This window comes from Pipistrellus kuhlii, unplaced genomic scaffold (genome assembly GCF_014108245.1).
Source record: "Pipistrellus kuhlii isolate mPipKuh1 unplaced genomic scaffold, mPipKuh1.p scaffold_m20_p_30, whole genome shotgun sequence".
NCBI lineage: Eukaryota > Metazoa > Chordata > Mammalia > Chiroptera > Vespertilionidae > Pipistrellus > Pipistrellus kuhlii.
Window position 1 is genome coordinate 4,336,406 of NW_023425530.1, and position 23,018 is coordinate 4,359,423.

General features: G+C 49.8%; 1 protein-coding gene across 1 annotated transcript in view; it reads right to left on the reverse strand.

Annotated features, from left to right (window-relative positions):
• OLFM2 (olfactomedin 2) overlaps positions 1–19,241 on the reverse strand; it is a 69,394-nt gene extending 50,153 nt beyond the window's left edge. Inside the window, exon 1 of the mRNA XM_036459592.2 lies at positions 19,088–19,241. Within this exon, the coding sequence (XP_036315485.1) occupies positions 19,088–19,156 (69 nt within the window). The 5' untranslated portion in view covers positions 19,157–19,241. The remainder of the gene's footprint in view (positions 1–19,087) is intronic.
• Between the last annotated feature and the right edge of the window lie 3,777 nt (positions 19,242–23,018).

Here is a 23,018-nt window from a genome sequence, read left to right on the forward strand (position 1 = left end):
ATGAGGGCTGAACACTGCACATGTGCTTGCTGAGCAGTCGTTGCAACCTCCCATGCAAAGTACAGTGACTTCCCTATTTACAGGTGAGGAAACGAGGCTCAGCGAGGAGAGGGGTGACCCAGCAGGTAAATGGGGTCCCGGGATTTGAACCCCGGTCTGATTTTAGTTGCCAAAACCACTGGGCTTCAAGCCTCCTGGCTGAGAGGATTTGGAAGCCAATGATAATCTCCCTCAGCATCGGTGCTGTAGGAAAGGGCCCTAGCTCTTTTCAGCCAAGCTTCTCTGTGGAGTGGACTTCACTCGCATCTGTCCTTGCTGTCTCTACTTCCTCCCACCTCCTCCATCCTTCCAAAACTCCTCTCCAAAGCGGCTGCTGACCTTCCAGTGTGCCAGTCCCACAGCCTCACACGAGCCCTCACTTAGTCACTCTCACAGAGTAGCCTTCATGGATCATTCCCTCCTTCTTCTTTTTTTAATCACCTGATCATCTCAATAGATGAGAGAATTATTGCTTTTTAAAAATATATTTTTTTAGCCCTAGGAGGTTTGGCTCAGTGGGTAGAGGATAGAGAGGCCTGCGGACTGAAGAGGGTCCCACGTTCGATTTCCAGTCAGGGCACATGCCCAGGTTTCGGGCATGCAGGAGGCAGCCTATCAATGAATCTCTCTTATCATGGATGTTTCTATCTCTTTATAAATATATTTTTATTAATTTCAGAGAGGAAGGGAGAGGAAGAGAGACATAGAAACACCCATGATAAGAAAGAAGCATTGATAGGCTGCCTCCTGCATGCCCCCTACTGGGGATCAAGCCCGAAACCCAGACATGTGCCCTGATGGGGAATCAAACCGTGACCTCCTGGTTCATAGGTCGATGCTCAACCACTGCACTACCCCAGCTGGGCCATTCCCTCCTTCTTGAAAGTCATTTGTCCCTTGATATCAGACACCTTGTCATTTCTAGTTCTGCCCCTACTTCTTCAGCTGCACTATCACTGTCTCCTGCCTTCTCCCTACATATTTATATTTTCCAAGGCTTTGTCATAGGTCCTCAGCCCCTTTCTGTACACTTAGCCTGGAGTCTAAGTGTGGCTCTTTGGCCCCTTGAGTTTTTAGCAAAGCTTAGGAGTACCCTAATTAAGTTAATAACAATGTACCTACCTATATAGTTTGAGTTTTAAAAGTTTGGCTTTCAAAAGAAATTTCAATCGTTGTACTGTTGATATTTGGCTCTGTTGACTAATGAGTTTGCTGACCACTGGCCTAGACCACCATGCCAGAGTTTGGGTTCCATCTGGCCTCAGGAGCTTAGCACTTGCTGTTTTTTTACCCAGAACACTATTACCACAGATACACATGGTTTGTTCATTTACTTCATTTATATCTCTGTTCTCTCATTGTATGGGTAAGATACATGCCCTACCCTTCTCCAGAAAACTACATTTCCCAGGTTCCCTTGCACACAGGCTTCCTGTTAAACTCACCCAATGGGAGGCAACGGAGGGAGATTGGAAAGTGGGGAAAAATGAGCCAAGGTATTTCTCTCCTTCAGCTTGGGTTGGGGGTGGGATATTCTGACCGGTTGAAGAACTCCCACACAGAGCCCCTTTCTCATCACATCACCCTTTGTCATGTCCCTCTAATGGCCTTGTCCTATGGCTTGTTGCTGGATTCTCTGATCATGCCATCAGTTTGGCTTCTCAACCCTTCCATCTCGCACTCAACCAATTCCCTGTATTAAATTCCCTCTCTTCGAAACCCTAGCGGAGTTTGTTTCCCTGACTGGGCTCTGAGTAATATGGCCATTAAGGGCCTTCCCTGGCCACCTCATCCACACCACTCTCGGTCCTTTACCCTGCTCTATTTTTTTGAACAGCATGTGACATTCTATTCTTTATGGTCTGCCTGCTCCATTCGACTTGCCATTTCACAAGTCTGTATTTTTCACAGCTGCATCCCCAAAACTCGGGGCAGTAATTGGCCCAAGAAATTGCTGAGAGACTGATTAAATAAATCTACCTACAACTGGGGCCTCCCTGGGGCAACCCAGGTCTCCACCTGGAACCGAGACGCCTGCGCCCATCTGCTTCTCAGACAGCTCCACTTGTGCCTTTCACAGTGGGCCTAGAGCAGGCGGCCTCCGCCAGCACAGCCTCAATCAACAAGGCAGGTCTGCCCTGGCCGGCGCCTCCGTTGTTGGAGCATCTGCCTGTACGCCGGAAGGTTGCAGGTTTGATTTCCAGTCAGGGAGCATACCTAGGTTACGGGTTCAATCCCTGGTCCTGGTCCTGGCGTGTACTGGAGGCAGCTGATTGATGTTTCTCTCTCTCTCCTTCCCTCCCTCCCTCTCTTCTTTCCTCTCTCTCTAAAATCAGTAATAAAAATGTATCTTTGGGTGAGGGGGGGGGGGGAAAGGCAGTATCAAGTATTGGTGATGATGTGGCAAAACCAGAACCTATTGCAAGTGGCAGTATAAAATGTTGCAGCCACGTTGAGAACCAATTTAGCAGTTTCTTTAAAAGTTGGACAGAAACTTACCATAAGACCCAACAATTCCATTTACCCACGAGAAATCAAAGCATGTCTGTGGAAAGGCTTAAATGTGAATATTCATAGCAGCATTTTTCATAAGGAAGGACACCACCCAAATGCCCATCGACTGGTGAGTGGATAAAACTGGTCCACCCATATGGTGGAATGCCATTCAGCAACAAAAAGAAACAAACGACTGACACATTCTACAATATGGATAAGCCTCAAACTATTTGGCTAAGTGGAAGAACCAGACAGTCACTAATTTCAGGCAGTTTCATAATTTCAGGTGAGAGTGAGAATGGACTGAAATGGGCACGAGGGATTTTTTGGGGGTGGGGGGTAACAGACATGTCATAAAACTGGATGGAGGTGATGTTTGTATAACTCTATAAATTTACTAAAAGCCATTGAATTGCACACTCAAAAGGTAGATTTTATGGTATGTAAATTATACCTAAATTAGAGGCCTGGTGCAAGAAATTCGTGCACGGGGGTGGGGGTGTCCCTCAGCCCAGCCTGAATCCTCTCCAATCTGGGGTCCCTCAAGGAATGTCCAACTGCCCATTTAGGCCCGATCCCACCTACGGGCAGTTGGACATCCCTTTCACAATCCAGGACTTCTGGCTGCCAACCGCTCACCTGCCTGCCAGCCTGATCACCCCCTAATCACTCCCCTTCCAGCCTGATTGATGGTTAGCTGCTCCCCTGAAGGCCTGATTGTCTCTAACTCCCTCCCCTGCTGGTCCAATTGCCCTAACTGCCCTCCCTGCCAGCCTGGTCACCCCTAACTATCTTCCCCTATAGGCCTGATTACCCCCAACTTCCCTTCCCTGCTGGTCCAGTCACCCCTAACTGTCTTCCCTTGCCAGCCTGGTCACCCCTAACTGCCCCCCCTCCTGGCCTGGTTCCCCCAACTTCCCTCCCCTGCAGGCCTGGCCATCCCCCCCCCCCCCCTAAACTGCCAGCCCAGTCACCCCTAACTGCCCTTCCTTGCAGGCCTGATCGCCCCCAACTGCCCTCCCTTTCAGGCCTGGTCCCTCCCAACTGCCCTCCCCTGCTGGCCTGATCACCCACAACTGCCCTCCCCTGCTGGCCATCTTGATGCAGCCATCTTGTGTGTCAGAGTGATGGTCAATTTGCATGTTACCTCTTTATTATATAGGATAAAACTGTTAAAAGAGGGAATATTCTTAAGCTTCCCCTACAAGGCTCCTTCCCTGAGGTGCCCTAAGCTTGCACTGACATGAGGATGAGCTCTTCCTTACATTTTTCGCCCTATGCTCCTTGCTCCCCAGGAACATTGCCCAGGTGCACCCATAGTTAGAAACTACAGATCGCGCTCCGTTTTACCCTTCGTTCTCTCTTCCTACTCCGCCAGTCAAGCCAGCGACAATGCGGCTGATTTTGATGCAGAAATATCTCCAGAGTGTCCTCCCTCTTCTACACCATCATCACTCGGCATGGCGTTTGGGAGTGCTGTAGAGGAATGTTTGTTCTTCCAGCAGTCACACGTTGGAGCCCTAACCCCGAGGCGATGGTATTAGGAGGTGAGGTGTTCGGGAGGTGGTTAGGTCATGAGGGTGGAGCCTTCCTGAATGGGAAGGTGCCCTTCTAAAAGAGACCCCAGAGAGCTCCCATGCCTCTGCCCCCGTGTGAGGAGGACACAGAAAGCAGACACTATCGGCGAACCGGGAAGTGGGCTCTCACCAGGCTTAGTTGTTGGAGCATCAAGCCGGCATCGTCTCTGCTCGCAATTTGATTTTGGACTTATCAGCCCTCCAGTCTTTTGTGTGTTAAAAACGGTTTGGCTCAGTGGATAGAGACTGAAAGGTCCCAGGCCTGCAGACTGAAAGGTCCTAGGTTCAATTCCAGTCAAAGCCATGTACTTTGATTGCGGGCACATCCCCAGTGGGGGCTGTGCAGGAGGCAGCTGATCGATGTTTCTCTCTCATCCATGTTTCTAACTCTCTATCCCTCTGCCTTCCTTTCTGTAAAAAATCAATAAAAAACATGTTTTAAAAAAATAAATAAATGTTTTCTGTATGTGTGAAAGAAATCTATGTTGTTTATAAACCACTCAGCCTGTGGTTTTCTCTTATAGCAGCCTGCATGCCCTAAGACTGGGAGCCATGGAAAGTAATGTTTTTTCCCCCTGACAATTCCCAGGAGGAAAGACATTAACATCTGTCAGGAACAATAACAATAACAATTATTGCTAAAGTTTATTAAATATGTAGCACGTACCTGGCACTGTTTGCAGTGACATACATGTAATAACTCATTTAATCCTCAGAATACCACTCTGAAGTAGACATGATTCTAATTAAAATGAGAAATAGAGGCACAAAGATGCTAAGAAACTTTCCCAAAGGCCCCCAGGATTCTATCCCAGACAGACAGGTTACATGGTGCTGCGTCCATCAGGGGAAAGAATTAATGTTGATCCCTACCTCACATCATATGCAAAAATCAATTCCAGGTAGATGGTACATCCTAAAGATGAAAGATAAACAATAAAGCTTTTAGAAGAAAACATAGAAGGATATCTTCATTACTCTGAGGTAGGCAAAGATCACTAAAACTGGACAGTAGCAAGCACTAACCTTGAAGGAAAAAAATCATTTGAACTACATTAAAATTTTAAACTTTTATTGATCAAAGATACCATGAAGAGAATGAAAAGACAAGCCTCAGAGTAAGAGGAGGTATCTGCAATTCTATGTCCAATAAAGAACTCATATTCTGATTTCCTATTTATATAAAATATGCATAGAGATATTATTGTAAATCAATAAGGAAAAAGCTGGCAGCCTAATAGAAAAAATGGGCAAAAGACTTGAACAGACATTTCACAAATACCTAAATGCCTAAATACCTAAATAAACATGTGCAAAGGTAGTTAGCACTGTCAGTCATCAAGAACTGTAAATTCCGCCCTAAACTGGTTTGGCTCAGTGGATAGAGCGTTAGTCTGCGGACTGAAAGGTCCCAAGTTTGATTCAGGTCAAGGGCATGTACATTTGTTGCAGGCACATCCCCGGTGGTCGATGTTTTTCTCTCATCAATGTTTCTGGCCCTCTATCCCTCTCCCTTCCTCTCTGTAAAAAATCAATTATATATATATATATATATATATATATATATATATATATATATATATATATTTTTTTTTTTTTTTTTTTTTTTTTTTTTTTAGAAGAAGAACTGTAAATTAGCCTGCCTGGTGTGGCTCAGTGCTTGAGCATCAACCTATGAACCAGGAGGTAACGGTTCAATTCCAGGCCGGGGCACATGCCCCGGTTGTGCTTGATCCCCAGTAGGGGGCTTGTAGGAGGCAGCTCATCATTTATGTTTCTCTCTCTCTCTCTCTCTCTCTCTCTCCCCAACCCTTTCCTCTCTGAAATCAGTAAAAAATATATATTTTTAAAAAGAACTGTAAGCCGACCTGGTTTGGCTCAGTGGATAGAGCGTTAGCCTGCAGACTGAAGGTCCCGGGTTTGATTCCGGTCAAGGGCATGTACCTTGGTTGCAGGCACATCTCCAGTAGGGGGTGTGCTAGAGGCAGCTGATCGATGATTCTCTCTCATCGATGTTTCTCTCCTCTCTCTTCCTCTCTGTAAAAAATCAATAAAATATATTTTTAAATAATAAAAAATAAAAAGAACTGTAAGTTAAGCCCATAAAGTGATATCACTGCACACCCTGAGCATGTCTGAAATGAAAAAGACAACACCAGGTGCTGTGGCGATGTGGAAGAGCTGGCCCTCTCAGACAGTACTGGTGGAAGAATAAATTGGTAAGCTCTTTGAAGAGCCTTTGGAAGCTTGGAAGGCTGCTCTGTAATACCTCCTAAAGCTCTGTATTACCCCCACCCCACCCCACCCCACACACACACACACCCACCCCACCCCGCCAACAAGCAATCCTGCTCTTAGGTAGATACAGTTGAGTCTCATTATTGGCAAGATTTTGTATTGGCAAGCTCGCCTACTCATTACTATTTATTTATAACTCACCAAATCAATAGTCGCAGGGTTTTTGTGGTCATTCGTGGACATGCACAGAGGGGCAAAAATTTGGTCACCCTCAGCCATGCTCTGCCTTCTTGTTCCCAGCTCTCCTACTGTAAACATGTCCTTATCAGCCTAGTGAGTGCCAAAGTGTTCACATTTTCATGGTTCTTACTGGTGATTTCTCTATTTTAAGAGGCTCCTACGCATAGTGCTGAAGGGCTGTCTAGCATCTCCAAGCACGAGAAGGCTGGGGTGGGTCTTCAGGAGAAAATACGTCTGGCCGATAAATTTCATTCAGGTATGAGTTATACTGACACTGATTATGAGTTCGATGCTAATGAACCCACAATTTATATTAAAAGGATGTTTTAAACAGAAACACATATAAAACAAGGCAGCTATTGTTTGGCCACAGATACGTTGTAACCAGAGGCTTGCAGGAATCTAACCCTGCAATGATTCAGTATTTGTTAATTCCATGTCTGCAGGGTGTTTATGGAATACTAGAGGCCGAGTGCATGAAATTCGTGCAAGGGTAGGGTCCCAAGGCCTGGCCAGCAATCCAGGGCTGATCTGTGGGGTGACCAGCAGGGTAATTGGGGGCCCCCTGCTGGCACTGCCTGGGGCCTGGGGCCTGCAGGCTGGGGCAGCTCCTGCATTAAGCGTCTGCCCCCTGGTGGTCAGTGTGCATCATAGGACCGGTGATTCCACTGGTCATTCTGCTTTTCAGACAATTTGCATATTGGGCTTTTATTTTATTTATTTATTTTTTAAATATATCTTTATTGATTTTTTACGAGAGGAAGAGAGAAGGACAGAGAGTTAGAAACATCAATAAGAGAGAGTCATCGGTCAGCTGCCTCTTGCACACCCCCTACTGGGGATATGCCCACAACCAAGGTACATGCCCTGACCGGAATCGAACCCAGGACCTTTCAGTCCGCAGGCCGACGCTCTATCCACTGAGCCAAACTGGTTTCAGCTTGCATATTGGGCTTTTATTATGTAGAACACTGGAGGCCCAGTGCACGAAATTTGTGCACTTAGGGGTGGGGGAGTCCCTCAGCACAGCCGGTACCCTCTTGTAGTCTGGGAGCCCTCAGGGGGGATGTCTAACTGCCGACTTAGGCCCGCTCCCCAAGCTGGCAGTCGGACATCCTCAGTGCTGCCACAGAGGCCAGAGAGGCTCCCACCACTGCTGCTGCACTCTCCAGCTGTGAGCCTGGCTTCTGGCTGAGCGGTGTTCCCCCTGTGGGAGCTCACTGACCACCAGAGCAGCTCCTGGGTTGACTGTCTGCCCCCTAGTGGTCAGTGCATGCCATAGTGAGTGGTTGAGCAGCCTTAGCATATTACACTTTGATTGGTTGAGTGGACAATTGGATGATCGAACACTTAGCATATCAGACTTTTATTATTTAGGATAACTACTGCAAATGAAAAGAATCTACTGAACACGTATAGCCAAACATCCTTACAGACATGTGTCAGAGTGTCTATGTCAGCACTGTTTGTGTCAGCCACCAACTTCCCCAACCCAAAAGCCTAAACCAGATATATCATGGTATATTCACACAATGGAGCACCATAAAGAGATGAAAACACACAATCTATCACAGAGCAACCATATGGAGGAATCTCACTAACACTCTGCTGAGCAGAAGAAACCGAATACCAAAAACTACTCACTTCATGACCTCATGAAGTTAAAAAGTGGGCGAAAGCAGCGTGAGGTGAGAGATGGCAGCTTAGCAGTGGGTTACTCTGGGGGAGGGGGTGAAGCGGGTACCTGGAAGGAGCATGAGGGCGCCTCTGGATTTTTGCAAAGTTCTGTTCCTTTTTCTTATAATATATTTTCATTGATTTCAAAGAGGAAGGGAGAGGAAGAGAGAGAGAGAAATATCAATGATGACAGAAAAACATCAATCGGCCACCTCCTGCATGCACCCCCCCCCCCCCCCCCACTGGGGATCTTGCCCACAACCCAGGCTTGTGCCCTGACCGGAATCATACCTTAACCTCCCGGTTCATAGGTCGATGCTCAACCACTGAGCCATGCCAGTTGGCAAAGTTCTGTTTCTTGGCCTGGTGCTGGTAACACTATGTCGTCTCCAGACAGTGTATCAAGCTGCACCTTTAGGATTTGTGCAGGTTTTATGTCAAGAGGAAATTTATTCAGAAATATGAATTAGGGCATCAAGCCTAAAACCTAAGTTCCATCTCCGATGGGCAGCAGGTAAAAAAAAATAATAATAATAATAGAGCTTTCCTGTAGAAAAGCTGGAAATCACACACCAAGCAAAACTAAGTGTCCTTGGCAGCAAGCCAAGTGGCCTCTGTCGTCTGGGCCATCTCAGCCCACACATAAAACAAGGTCTGAATTCCTGTCCACGCACACACCCGCTGTGTCCCTCAGAATACAAATGGTGTGAGCCTTCCAGCCTGGGGCTGGTTTTAGGCTGTTTTCCTTGGTTACAGCAAGTCTGGGGAGATGGTGTTGAAATATGTCTCTTTCCCCACCCCCACCGCCACCCCTTGGAAGAGCTGTTTTTTCTCTCCTCTCAGCGCAGCCTTTCTCCTGTCATCTCTGCTCCTCGCCTGGTTCCGAACTCCAGGAGGAGGCGGAAGGAGGACTCGTTAAGGACTTCAGACACCAGGGGATGAGGCGATGAGAGGCGCCCTCCCTCCGCTCACCACCCCCAAGTGTCAGTCTCGCTGGGCCTCTGGTTGCCACCAGTCTGCCTCGGGCCTTGTCAGCTCCTGAAATAATCCTGTCTTCACACCTTTACTCTTCCCACTCCGTCTGTCTTCCATGCGAGAGCGACAGGATCTGTCCCTCGCACAGATCCAACCCCATCTCATCCCTGGCTTTACAGCCTCTTTAAACAACAACAACCACCACCAATACAACCCAATGTAAAAACGAACAGAGGACTTAGCTAGACATTTCTCCAACGAAGATGTACCAATGGCCAATAAACACAGGAAGAGATGCTTGGCCTCGCTAACCCCAGATCAAAGCCGCTGCGAGAGAGCACCTCACCCCCAGGAGGATGGGGCAGCTTCAAAGGTCAGACAGTAACAGGTGTTAGTGGAGAGGTTGGAGCCCTCGTGCACGGCTGGTGAGAATGGAAAGAGGGGCAGCCACGATGGATAGCCGTGTGGGAGTTTCTCAAAAACTCAATTGCATTCCTGGCTCCTCGCGCTGCTTGTGTGAGGACCTGGGGTGGACCTAGTACCCCTTTTGTGAGACAACGAAAATCCCAAGAAGTCAAGACTAAGAACGTGGTAAGAAAAAGCTAAAGGAGTTCATCACCACCAACCCAGGATTATATGAAATGCTGAAGGGTATTCTTTAAGAAGAGGAAGAAGAAGAAAAGAGTAAAGATAAAGATGATGAACAGCAAATACTATATCTATCAGCAAATGAATCTAAAAATCAACTGAATTAAAAATCTGAGGAACAGAATAAACTGGTGCATATAATAGAATCAGAGGCATAGAATGGGAGTGGACTGACAATTCTCAGGAGGGAAGGGGGAGGGAGGTACGCCGGGAAGAGACTGGATAAAAATCGTACACCTATGGATGAGGACAGTGGCGGGGAGATAAGAACAGAGGGTGGAGTGGGAACCAGGTGGAGGGGAGCTATGGGGGGGGGGGGGAGGAACAATTGTAATCTGAACAATAAAGATTTATTAAATTTAAAAAAAAGACTAAGAACGTGATCATGTTCCTTTGAAGGTGCCGGCAGGATGGCTCTGGGTGCAGGTGAAGATTAAGAGGCACACGCCGCTCAGTAAACGAAGGCAGGCTGTGGTGAAGGACAGGGTTTGCCAGTGAGGCAGGCCACATTCTGATCTGACGGGCAGCCGATCAATGGCACAGACACGCCGGCACAGGTGGAGAGGGAGGATGAAGACACAGCGGATGTGTTCTGGCAGCGGACGGGAGGCGTCCCCTACGAAGGGAACCTGCTACTTTATCCAGAACCCGGTTCCTCCAGGCCAAGGAGACATTCTCAGTTAGAACACCGCCGTTTCCCCAGCCCCATTCCCTTATTGTGCATAAACTAACTGATGTATTATACGTGCAAAACATGTGCATTTTGTAAAATAAATGGCCAGTGGTATTTGATGGGCTGGGGGAAAATACTGGTTCTGTGAAAATACCCCCTTTCTCCATTAGTGGAAACTCATTCAGCTTTTATCTTTATATCCCAGTAAGTTATTTTGCTCTCACTGTTTAACAACAACAACAAAAAGAACAACATAAAGATCCTTGCACGCCTTGTTTGACTGCGGAATTTTCATGTGTTTCATTTGTCGCTGTAAAACTAAGGACAATGTTATAACTTTTTTGGACGTAGCTGTTCCATGGAGGGCGGTCAGTCTTTAAGTAGGGATACATCACTCGAAAAGAAATGGATCCTAGATAGCTTTTCCTTTAAGTCAAGCATCCTATTGTTTCAATTTCTTGTTTAAAATGAAGAGAAAAAAAAGCCTTAACTACATTATTACCATATAATGCAGCAGTCCCACTTCTGGTATACATTCAAAAGAACTGGAAGAACTCAGTTGGCATGGCTCAGTGGTTGAGCATTGACTTACGAACCAGGAAATCACGGTTTGATTCCCCGTCAGAGCACATGTTCAATCCCCGGTGGGGTGAGTGCAGGAAGCAGCTGATGAATGACTCTCTCTCATCATCGGTGTTTCTATCTCCCTCTCCCTGCCTCTCTGAAATCAATAAACATATATTAAAAAAAAAAAACTGCAAGAAAGGTCTTGAAAGATGTTTGTCCACCCATGTTCATAACAGCATTATTATTCACAATTGCCAAAAGTGTCCACCAAAGGATGAATGGAAATCAAGATGTAGCCAAAACCAGTTTGGCTCCGTGGATAGAGCGTCAGCCTGTGGACTGAAAGATCCCAGGTTCGATTCCGGTCAAGGGCATGTACCTTGGTTATGGGCACATCCCCAGTAGGGGGCGTTCAAGAGGCAGCTGATTGATGTTTCTCATCGATGTTTCTACCTCTTTATCCCTCTCTCTTCCTCTCTGTAAAAAAATCAATAAAAATATATTTTAAAAAAACAAGATGTGGCATATACATCCAATTAATATTATGCAGAATGAAAGAATGAAATGCCTTTTTGCAACATGGATGAACCTGGAGGACAGGATGCTAAGTGAAGTAAGGCAGTTACGAAAAGAAAAATCCTGCCTGGCTCCACTTATATGAGTTCCCAGAGGAATCAGATTCGTAGAGACAGAAAGTAAAATGTTTGTCAGGGGCTGGAGGAGAGAGGATGGGGAGTTATTGTTTATTGGGGACAAACTTTCAGTTCAGGAAGATGAAAAGAGTGCTGGAGATGGATGGTGGTAAGTGATGGTTGCACAAAAACACGAATGTACTGCCCTGGCTGATTTGGCTCAGTGAATAGAGCGTTGGCCTGCAGACTGGAGGGTCCCAGGTTCAATTCTGGTCAAGGGCACATGCTTGGGTTATGGGCTCAATCCCCAGTAGGGGACATGCAGGAGCAGCCAATCAATGATTCTCTCTTATCTACCTCTCTCTCTCTCCCTTCCTCCCTGAAATTGATAATATATATATATTTTTTAAAATAAAATAAAAACATAAATGTACTTAATACAACTGAATTGTACACTTAAAATGGATAAGAATATGAATTTTATGTGTATTTTTTTTTTTTTTTTTTTTTTTTTTTTTTTTTAAATATATTTTATTGATTTTGTACAGAGAGGAAGGGAGAGAGATAGAGAGCTAGAAACATCGACGAGAGAGAGTTATCATCGACCAGCTGCCTCTTGCACACCCCCCATTGGGGATATGCCCGCAACCAAGGTACATGCCCTTGACCGGAATCGAACCCGGGACCTTTCAATCCCCAAGCCAACGCTCTATCCATTGAGCCAAACCGGTCTTGGCAGAATTTTATGTGTATTTTGTTGATTTTTCTAAAGACCTTCTATTGAAACACACACAGTGACATGCACACACCTTCCATTCCATGGCCTCATACTGTCAGCTCAATAAATTGTAAAATACTTAACCAGCTGAAACCGGTTTGGCTCAGTGGATAGAGCATTGGCCTGAGGACTGAAAGGTCCAGGGTTCGATTCCGGACAGGGGCCTGTACCTTGGTTGTGGGCACATCCCCAGTAGGAGGTGTGCAAGAGGCAGCTGATGGATGATTCTCTCTCATGGATGTTTCTAACTCTCTATCCCTTTCTCTCCTCTCTGTAAAAAATCAATAAAAATATATTTTAAAAATAAATACTTAACCAGCCCACAAGATCCTTACAGCCAGATTACAACCTACCTCTCCCAGCTCACCTCCTTTCCCACTCCACCTGATTCCTGTTTCCAGAACCCACCGGGCGCTGTACGCATCACTAGGTTGGCCAACAACCTTCTTCTGCATGGAATGTCCACCTTCCAATCTTCACTCAGTCATCCTTCGAGGCCCCACTCATATGCCATCTCCTCCAGAAAGCCTGCCTGACTCTTGACATTTTACACACTATACCCTGTGCCTGCTGCCTGCTCCCCAAGTGGCCTTGAGAACCCCTCCACAGCCAGCTGCGTCACAGCCCTCCACAGCCCCAATGCCTCACTTGCTTTCACATGGGAATGATGATGTATCCTGAGTGGCCAGGTTATTATGACCACCTGACGTTTGTAGGCAAATTAGCCATACACTGCCATCATATGGGATATGGAAGCCTATTCGAACATCTTTGCTGTCTGCAGTTACCAAGATAACACGTCTCCAATTTGCACAGGAACACAAGGATTGGACAGTCAAGCATAGGAAAAAAAGTCATGTGGTTCAATGAATCACGTTTCCAGTTGCATCATGCAGATGGCAGAGTGAGAATTTTGCAGAAACAGCATGAAAGCATGCATCCCACATGCATAAGTACAACCCTTCAAAACACTGCTGATGGGAGCAGTGTTATGGTGTGGGGCATGTTTTCCTGGCATTATTTGGGCCCTTTAATTTGTGTGGAACGTCTGAATAGCACAACATACCTAAGAATCATTGCTGATGAACTTCATCCTAGCATGTTGATGGCGTATCCCAATGGAGATGGTGTCTTCCAACAAGACAATGCGCCATGCCATGGTGCTCGCATTGTGCAGGAGTGGTTACAAGAACACGAGGGAGACTTTACCTTGCTTAGGTGGCCCCCACAACCACCAGATCTCAATGCCATTGAGCATTTGTGGGACGAAGTTAAAAGAGCAATCAGGCAGCTGGTTCCACAACCATCAAATCTCACAGAACTGGACAGTGCTATCCATCAGGCATGGTGTCAGATTCCTCGCATCACCTTTCAACACCTTGGGGAGTCAATGCCAAGAATCGCCAAGGTACTGAAGGCCAAAGGTGGCCCAATGAAGTACTGATGGGGTGGTCATAGTAATCTGGCCACTCAGTGTATATATATCGTGCTTTTTTCTTGTGAATACCCGCAACTCTCTCAGGGCCTAAAAGGTCAGGGGCTGTTTGCCATATCATTCAGTGGCCTCAGCAGACTTGGCCTTTTGGTTTCTGTCTTCCACACTGTGGCTTCCTGCCTTCCTTGCCCAGGACAGTTAGGACTATGTGCAAAGGAAGAGGAAACAGCCACTGGTAGAGTGTATTCTGCCTGCTCTCTGCTCCATCTGCTTTCTCCTTGCTTTGCCGCTGAGCTCTGGGTGGATGAGTATAACACAGATCAGCTTCCACTCTGGGTGTGAAGGCGCGTTGATGTTCTCAGACAAGAGCTCCCGAACAGTGGGAACAAAGTCTCCTGCTTCTATCACAACTCCCTTCTCCCCAGCACAGCCAGACCCAACATCACACAAGTTAAGTCTTCCATCCCACCCCTCGACAGCTCCAACTGCTGCCCAGCCTTTGGTGTCTGGTTTAAGGTTCGACACACAGAAGGCTCCCAGTGAATGCTTCCTAAATGAGCACACAAAGGCATGACTAAAGGAAAACAGCAATGAAAGATGTCTCCGAGCACTGGCGGTGAATTCCAGGGACACAAAGTTACTGCCCGCACCAGCTGCTGTGCTCATGAGAAACACGCCCACGCCCACTGGGTCAACACATAAGGACACAGAGTCACGGGTGTACACCCCCACAGGCATGATTATGGCACGCACGTCTCTGTGCCCAGCTTGGCCAATGCCAAGTGCACAACCCCTAAACACACACCCATAGGCACTACAGACACACTCCCTTAGAGCCAGGGTTATGGTGAGGCAAGTGATGTGAGAGTTGGATTCTGTCTTTAAAGTTTTGTTTATTGTAGTTTTTTGAATGAATTTTTATCTTCTTAAGATATTTCATTTCCAAAACCGGTTTGGCTCAGTGGATAGAGCGTTGGACTGTGGACTGAAGCGTCCTGGGTTCGATTCCCGGTGAAGGGCATGTACCTTGGTTGCGGGCACATCCCCAGTAGCGGGTGTGCAGGAGGCAGCTGATTGATGTTTCTCTCTCTCATCGATGTTTCTAACTCTCTATCCCTCTCTCTTCCTCTCTGTAAAAAATCAATAAAATAATTTTGTAATTATTTTTTTAAAAGATACTGCATTAATTTGTTATTTATCTTGGTTTTGGTGCTTTGGGGCACCCCTTCAACTTTGCACCAGCGGCGAGCGCTTCACCCTGGACTGGGCCGTGACACACACAGGGACATCAGCCAGCACAGCTTTGCCCTAGTCACACACACACACACACACACACACACACACACACACACAGTCTCTGCACAGACCTCATTCCACCACTAGGTGTCACCCAGTACCAACCCCGATCCTCCGTGGGAAGAAAATATCCAATTCATTTATTAATGGCGAGTCCTTAAGATTTCCTTTTACTTCCCTCCACCTGGGACATTTACATCTTCCTCAGGGGCCTACTAAAACCGTGTCTTAACTCCACATAACGGCGCCCGGCAATGTGGAATTTTAGGCGCAGGGAAGAGGATTTTTCCTGATGCTTCCTACCCAGGAGAGTGGTTGACGATGAATGGGGATGGGACGGTGCAAGGGCAGTGTCTCCCCGACTTTCGGGGGGGGGGGGGGCCGCCCACAGCAGTCACACAGTTTGAGAAAGAAAGGGTTCTGTGAGGAGGAGTGGAATTCATCATTCATCCACCCAACAGATATGTGTTGAGCACCTATGAATGAATAAACAAATCGTGTAAAGATAGTGATGAAAGCGATGAAGAAAAACACATCAGAGAATGACAGTGGATGTTCCAGGTGGGCCTCTTGGAGGAGGTGCCATTTAAGCAAAAGGAAAGAGAGAGGATCAAGTAACTACAAATTTGGGGGAGCAGTGTCCCAGGCAGAGGGAATGGCCTGAGGCATGCAACACAAACGGAACTACTACTCCTGTCCTATCCCATGGGGACCCCAGAAAAGAGGGGACCCAAACCCAGATAGTGCCGAAGATGCCGCTAGATCTCAGGGAGGATCTGGTGCTCAGGAAGGGGGAAAGCTCTCTGGTAGCTCCACGGCGCTCATGGGCCACGCCTAGAACGTCCCAGACAAACCCTGGAAGGACAGACGACTCCTCTGACAGATGCACCTCCCCAGCTCTCAAAGTCAAATCCAAACTCCTGCCTACAGCTCACAAGTTCCCGTGTGGCCTGCACCCTCCTGCTCTCCCCACAACTTCCCTTTGGCTCACTCCTCTCCAGCCACACCAGCCTTCCCGCTGCTCCTCAAGCTCACCAAATTTGCTTCCACCTCAGGACCTTTGCACTTGCTTCCCCTGCCTCGAATGCTCTTCCTCTGGGTACCAGAAGGCTCCCTCTCTCGCCTCTTTTGCGTGTGGCCTTAGATACCATCTCCTTAGAGACACTGCCCCTGATCATTCTGCTACAACAGCCCCCACCCCACCACCACCGCTCTTTAATTCCCTCCCCTGCTTCTTTATGACACCTGCCTTGTAGTGTACATTTAGCTTTGGCATTGTGCTGTGTGTTTATTCCACTCTTGCCTGTCTCTCCCGCACAAGATCGGCTCCAGGAGAGCAAGGATTTGATTACTTGGTTCATGGCTGCATCCCAGTGCTTAATCATGTCAGCTGACAGAATAGACGAAGGAATGCTTCCTGGAACGGACCCCTTGGTGGCGCCCAGGGCCCAGCAGGGACCGAAGAGGGAGCTCTGGGAAGCGATGGAGGGGGCGGAGAGGGGGACAGAGCATCCGTCCTTCCCCCGCCCTGGGGCGTCAGGCTGGTGGGCAAGCTTGGGGCTAAGGGCGGCTTAGGACACGGTATTGTCAGAGGTGACCGCCTGCAGGAACTGCAGCCAATGGCTGGACCTCACTAGCCCCGCCCCAACGGATTACCCCAGTTTAGCCCCGCCCGCCCGTCGGGTAGCCCCGCCTCCACCGCCCCAGGTTAGCCGTGCACCCCAGGAAACCTATGTTAGCCCCGCCCCCAAGCCGCACCCTCCCCGCCCTGGGTCTGTAGGATTTACACACTCTCCCGCTCCCCTAGCCAATGGGCCGGAAGTCAGGAAAACTAGAGTTCCTGGCGGCTAGCAGGGGCGGGGGGATGGGGTACGCACCCAGGAAGTGGTTGCATGGATACCTCTTGGGAATCAAATTCAACTTCACTCCTGGTTCATTTCCCCCCCCAGCAAACTCTAAAGTATAAAAGCTTCTTTTGATCTCTTGTCTCTTTTCCAGTTTACTCTCTTTACTTTTTTCTGGTTCACATCCGGGGTATCAAATGAGCACCTACTATGTGCAGCCTGATGCTAGGTACTGAGCATGCTTCCCATCCCGCTCAGTGTGTGGGTCCAAAGATGGGAAGACAGAGGAGTCTTTAAGGGGACCCCACAGCCTCTCCTTGAAAATCCTGTCTAGAGTCTGACCTCGAACACTCAGAAGTCAGACTGTAGATAGGATGGGGTACAAGGGTCTGATTCCTTTCTTCCCTTGCCCAGGAAAGAGAAGGTGTGAGGGCTGGTTTTCTTGGGGCTTCTACCTAAACCCCATCCTCGCGTCTACACCAGTGCTGTCCACACCACGGAGTGTGGGTAAACAAGAGGGTAAACATGTGCACCCCGAAACCACACAGCCTCTGAGAAATTCTAGCTCTGCCACTCCCAAGCGTCCTGAGCTTGAGCAAGTGACTCAATCTCTCTGTGCCTCAGTTTCTCCGTCTGTCAAGTGAGGGTAACAATAGCATTCACCAGTGGAGGGCCGGGAGGACTCAATGACTTCATTCATGCTTGTGCTTGAAACGGTGCCCAGGACAGAACAAGCACTTAATAAACGTTCGCTGTGGCTTCAGTTCTCCCCCCCCCCCCCCCAGTTCCAGCTTCCCTCTGAGTCCCTACAGATCTGCGAGCCCGAGGGTGCTCCCGCCCCCAAGATGGAGAAGGAGAGAGGTTTCCCAACAGCTGAACAAAGCCTGGACCCCCACATTTTTGCAAGATCCTCCAAGCCTGCCAGAGAGATGGGGCAACATGGAGAGGGAGACCTGCTTCCGTGAAAGCACAAATGGAGTGCTCGAGGCACCGCCACCACACATACGCGCGCGCGCGCGCGCGCGCGCGCACACACACACACACACACACACACGCACAAGCACACGCCTGGGTGCGCACATTGCACAGCTAGGTACTGAGCATGCTCCTCCACACCCCCTCTTAGGCGATCTCACAGGCATCAAACGGCGCTCTGTCACCCCAGAGCCCTCACACAGCGACACCTGGCCACGGGCCTCCTGTAGGACAGGCACCCCGGCAGGTGGGAGCTGTCACACTCAGTCCCTGACGCTCAGCACAGCTGCCCAGATCCGGCCAGGAGGAGGTCCTCCCTGGCTGTCACATCACCCCTCAGACATCCAACCCCCGTCACAGCCTCGCAGCCCCTCAGGGTCACACCAGCCTCTTGCTCGCGCGCAAGCAGCCTCCCTGATCACACCCAGCTCACGCACAGCTGGACCCACACCAGCTCAGCCACACGAACTCCCAGTCGCACCCAGCCACGACACAAAGGCACACGTTCACCCAGCACCCATGGGCGCCTCACACACGTCCCAGTCCGTCACTCACACGTGAGCCCCGCCCCCTTCTCCACCTGGGGGGTGGGGGGTGCAGGCGAAGAGTGGGGGGCTTCGGAAGCTGGGCCCCTCCAGCCACGATGGAGGAGTGAAGGGTAAGCGACACCCCAAATCCCCCTGAAGTCCCCCCCCCCGCTCCCCATCAGCTCCAGCGAGATGACGGGCGTGGTGGGCTCCGGGTCACCGAGGAGTCGAAACCCTCGAAGCTGGGGTCAGCCCGTCCCCCACACCCCCCCGGCTCGGGGCTGGATCGGAAGCCCTACTCCTGTCCCCCGAGGCCAGAGTGCACCTCCCAGCCCCTCCCCCGCGGCGACCTCCGCCCCTCGCAGCCCCGGGGGCCCCGGGGAGCCCGAACCCCGTTTCTGCGGGGACCCCCGGAGCCGCCCTCTGCTCTCGGAGCCCCCCGCGCCCGCACCTGCCTGCCGGGCCCCTACCTGTCCGGCGAGGCCTGGGCACAGCAGCAGCAGCAGCAGCGGCGGCGGCGGCACCGTGAGCGGCCACATGACCGCCCCCCGCCCGGTCCCCCACCCGCCCTCGCGGCGCCTCTGCACGGGGACCAGGCGCGACCCCGCCCGCCCGGCCGGGCGACCCTCGGCTGCCGCCTCCCCCGCCTCCCCGGCGGCTGGGATCCGGCCCCGCCCCCGGCCCCGGCCCCCTCGCTCGCCGGGTCTTTGTTGCGGGCTCCGCCCCCCAGCCCCGCCCCCAGCCGGTCTTTGGGCGCCGGCCCAGGGGGTCCGGGGGGGATGGGGACGGGGATGTGGGGGAGCCCGCTCTGGGGACCGCAGCTCGAGAAAAAACCCCGCAGCCCCCCTCCCCCGCCCCCCAGGCCATCATGCAGGCGGGTCACGGAGATGGGGGAGGGGCTCCATCACGTGTTTGTGGATTTCACCTCCCTGGACCTTTCCCGCGTTGGAAATGGGGACAGGAGAGGGGGGCCAAGAGGCGGAGGGAATAGGAGGAAGGCCTGATTGCAAAGACGAGAACTTGAGAGGCTCCCCCCCCCCTTAAAGAACTCCAGAATCAAGAGGGAAACTGAGTCAAGGCCTGTGACAGTGGACATGGGGGATGGGTGTAGTAGATTGCAGACTGGGAGTGAGAAGCAAAAGCAGGCCGCCAGAGGCGGACCAGAGGCCGGTGGCGATGACCAGCAGGGTGGGCCTGGCGCCCAAAGCGGGCACCCCTGTTTTCCCTCTCCTCACCCCAAGTCCCATTCCCCAGGGCCCTGCCACTCAAAATCGCCCGGCCCCTGCACACCTTGCGCAGTCTCTTACTCCCAGTGTCAAAGGCCCAATAGGTAAGGCAGAATATTGAGAGAATCAAAATATGAAGGATGCCTTTGGGCAACTTATTTGCATATGAAGGACATCTTAATCCTGCCTCCAGCCTTTCTCTGCCTCTTCCCATCTGTGGGGTCTCCCCAGGCAACTTCCCTTCCCTTAACCCTCAATGGCTTTTTTTTTAGGGGGCAGCAAGCAAGTCAGGTTGTAGAAGAATCAACCATAATATGGGGTAGGCCTGGCATTTTATCAACCCTACTGTGTGCCAGGCAGATAAACACATCATAGGGTGGTTTTGTCAACGCAAGGAGGAAGGGCTTGGTGTCCGGCAGAACCTGGGTTCAACCCTGGTTCTGTCGCTTCTCGGCCATGTGACCTGAGGCAACGAGCCTTCCTTCTCTCAGAAGACCTGCTTCTCCCTGGAAAGGCTGGGAGACATTTGTGAGCACCTCGCCAGAGCTCAGTCCCCAGGGAGCTGAACAAAAAGAAGCTTGAGGCTGATGACTCTGGCTAAGGGACGAAGGACACCAAACAGAAGCTGAGCCGGGAAAAGGCCTCTCACCCATCCCTTCACCTCCTCTTTCCCAATCAGAGCTGGTCCTTTGCTGACTCCTCAGGCTACGCCTGCAGTAGGCATGGGATGGGAGAGGGATGTTGGGTGGTCTAACTCTCAAGCTCCTGACCAAGAGCGGGCTGCGGTCAACACTGGTGCGGAAGGGCCCTGCTGTCCCTTTCCTACGGACCAATGGCTGTGCTTCAAGACTGTGAACAATGTCCTTCTTGGGATCTGAGATGTTCATTGTCATGGTCAAGCTATGGCCTGTGTTGTGTGATTGGCATTGGTCAATATGCCCTTAGGTATATTCCCCGCCTGATTTCTCTGTATCCGGGGAGATGGTCCAGGTTCTGGTGAGCCCCTACAAACTGTACTTCCCAGCTCTGTTGCACCTGGCTAGGCTCAGCCAGGGAGGCCTGAGGGAGACGGGCAAGTAGGAAGAAGGAAGCCAGAATGTGTCTTCCCTCTCTCCCCTCTTGGAGTGTCTCTAGAAGTGGCTGTTGTGTCTCCTCTGTGCTTTCAGTCACACTGGACAGAATCCACCATGGCTCAGTCCCTGGACTCTGGCGACCACCTCCTTCCTCTCTTTGCTGATGGCAGCTTACTAATCTAGAGTCAATCCATCTCCTCCTATTTGCTCCTAAAGTTTAACTAACTCCTCGGTTTTAATCCACATATTATTACATTTTTGCTATTGAACTAGTACCTGAGGTGGGCTTTATTCCTCCGACTGGACACTGGCCAACACATTCAGTGCTGTGGTCGTGACCGCAGTTATGGTCAGCGGCAAACGCAGTGTCCTGGACATGCTGAGGTCAGTGTTCTGTTGAACTGTGATCTGGGCTGCCGACAGCATCCTGGTTCTACTGGAGTCCGCATTGTGGTTAATATTGTGGTCTCCACTGGTCATTCCTGGTTGTGTTGTGGTCAGTGTGGTAATCAGTTTCTTGGCTATAGTGTACTCAGAGTCTCAATCACTCTCCTGGTCAGGTTCTGCCCTTGCGTTGGACAGTTACCTAGACATGTTATGGTCAAAATTATGTTCAGGTCCTACTGTGGTCAAGGTCATACTCAGTGTCCTGGTTGTGCTGTTTGTCCACTTAAAAGTCAGTATCGCCCTAACCGGTTTGGCTCAGTGGATAGAGGGTCCCAGGTCAAGGGCATGTACCTTGATTGTGGGCACATCCCCAGTAGGGGGGCATGCAGGAGGCAGCTGATCGATGTTTCTAACTCTCCTCCTCCCTTCCTCTCTGTAAAAAAAATCAATAAAATATATTTTTTAATTAAAAGTAAAAGTCAGTATCATGGTCAGTGCTATAATGAGCACAGTGTCCAGCTTCCTCTGGGATTAGTGTGGTGGTCAGAACTGTTGTCCATCATTGAAGGGAGATCAGCTCCTCTAGGACCGACCAGGTGGCTCAGGGCCTGGCACAGGGCAGTCTGCTCTTCACCACAGCCAGAAGGCCAGGCTGCGGGCATTGGATCCCCACTAACTCTTACCACCTAGCTAATAGGTTTTCCTAATTGGTGTTTGAGCAGTCATTCAGTCATTGCCTCTACTCCCCTGTGACCCGTTTGATAGATCCTCCTTTCCTCCAGTTGATGGACAGACGTAAACCCCACCTGCAGCCAGACATTTCTGAGCACTGAACCACCAATCAGCACCTGCCAAATACCCTAAGCCTCTGATTCCTAAGTCCCTAGGTCCCTAATCATAGGCCTTACATAAAGCCACCAATCAGCGGTGCTGAGTGCCCTAAGTCCCGTCCACTATCCTCCCCTTAAAGGTGCTTGTACCCCGGCCCTCGGTCCTCGCTCTCTTCCGCTTCTCCCTCTGGAAGCAGCCAGGAGGGGTACTCTTCTCTCCAATAAAGCCTGTGTCCTGGCATCCCAGTCTCCGGCCCCTCTGTTTCATCTTTCACTCTTCAAGTGTCCAACCAGAGGAGGATATCATCAAGGCCTTTGTTCTCCCAGACCCTGCATAGGGTCTGACCGGGGGGAAAAAAGTGATCCAGAAAGATTTAATGGCCCTAGCCAGTTTGGGTCAGTGGATAGAGCGTGAGCCTGTGGACTGAAGAGTCCCAGGTTTGATTCCAGTCAAGGGCACATGCCCGGATTGCGAGCTTGATCCCCTGTAGGGAGCATGCAAGAGGCGGCCAATCAGTGATTCTCTCTCACCGTTGATATTTCTATCTCTCTCCCCCTTTCTCTTCCTCTCTGAAATCAATAAAAAAATATTTTTAAAAAATAAGAATTTAATGAGTGAATGAATCTACAGTGTGCATGTATACACTGGCCTTTGCTTTTGCTGATACCTCTCTATGGATTAGTCAGGCTCCTCTAGGCGCAAGTGGTAGAAAGGCAACTTGAACAATCTTTTCTTTTCTTTTTTTTTAATATATTTTATTGATTTTGTACAGAGAGGAAGGGAGAGAGAGAGAGAGTTAGAAACATCAATGAGAGAGAGTCATCGATCAGCTGCCTCTTGCACATCCCCCACCGGGGATATGCCCGCAACCAAGGCACATGCCC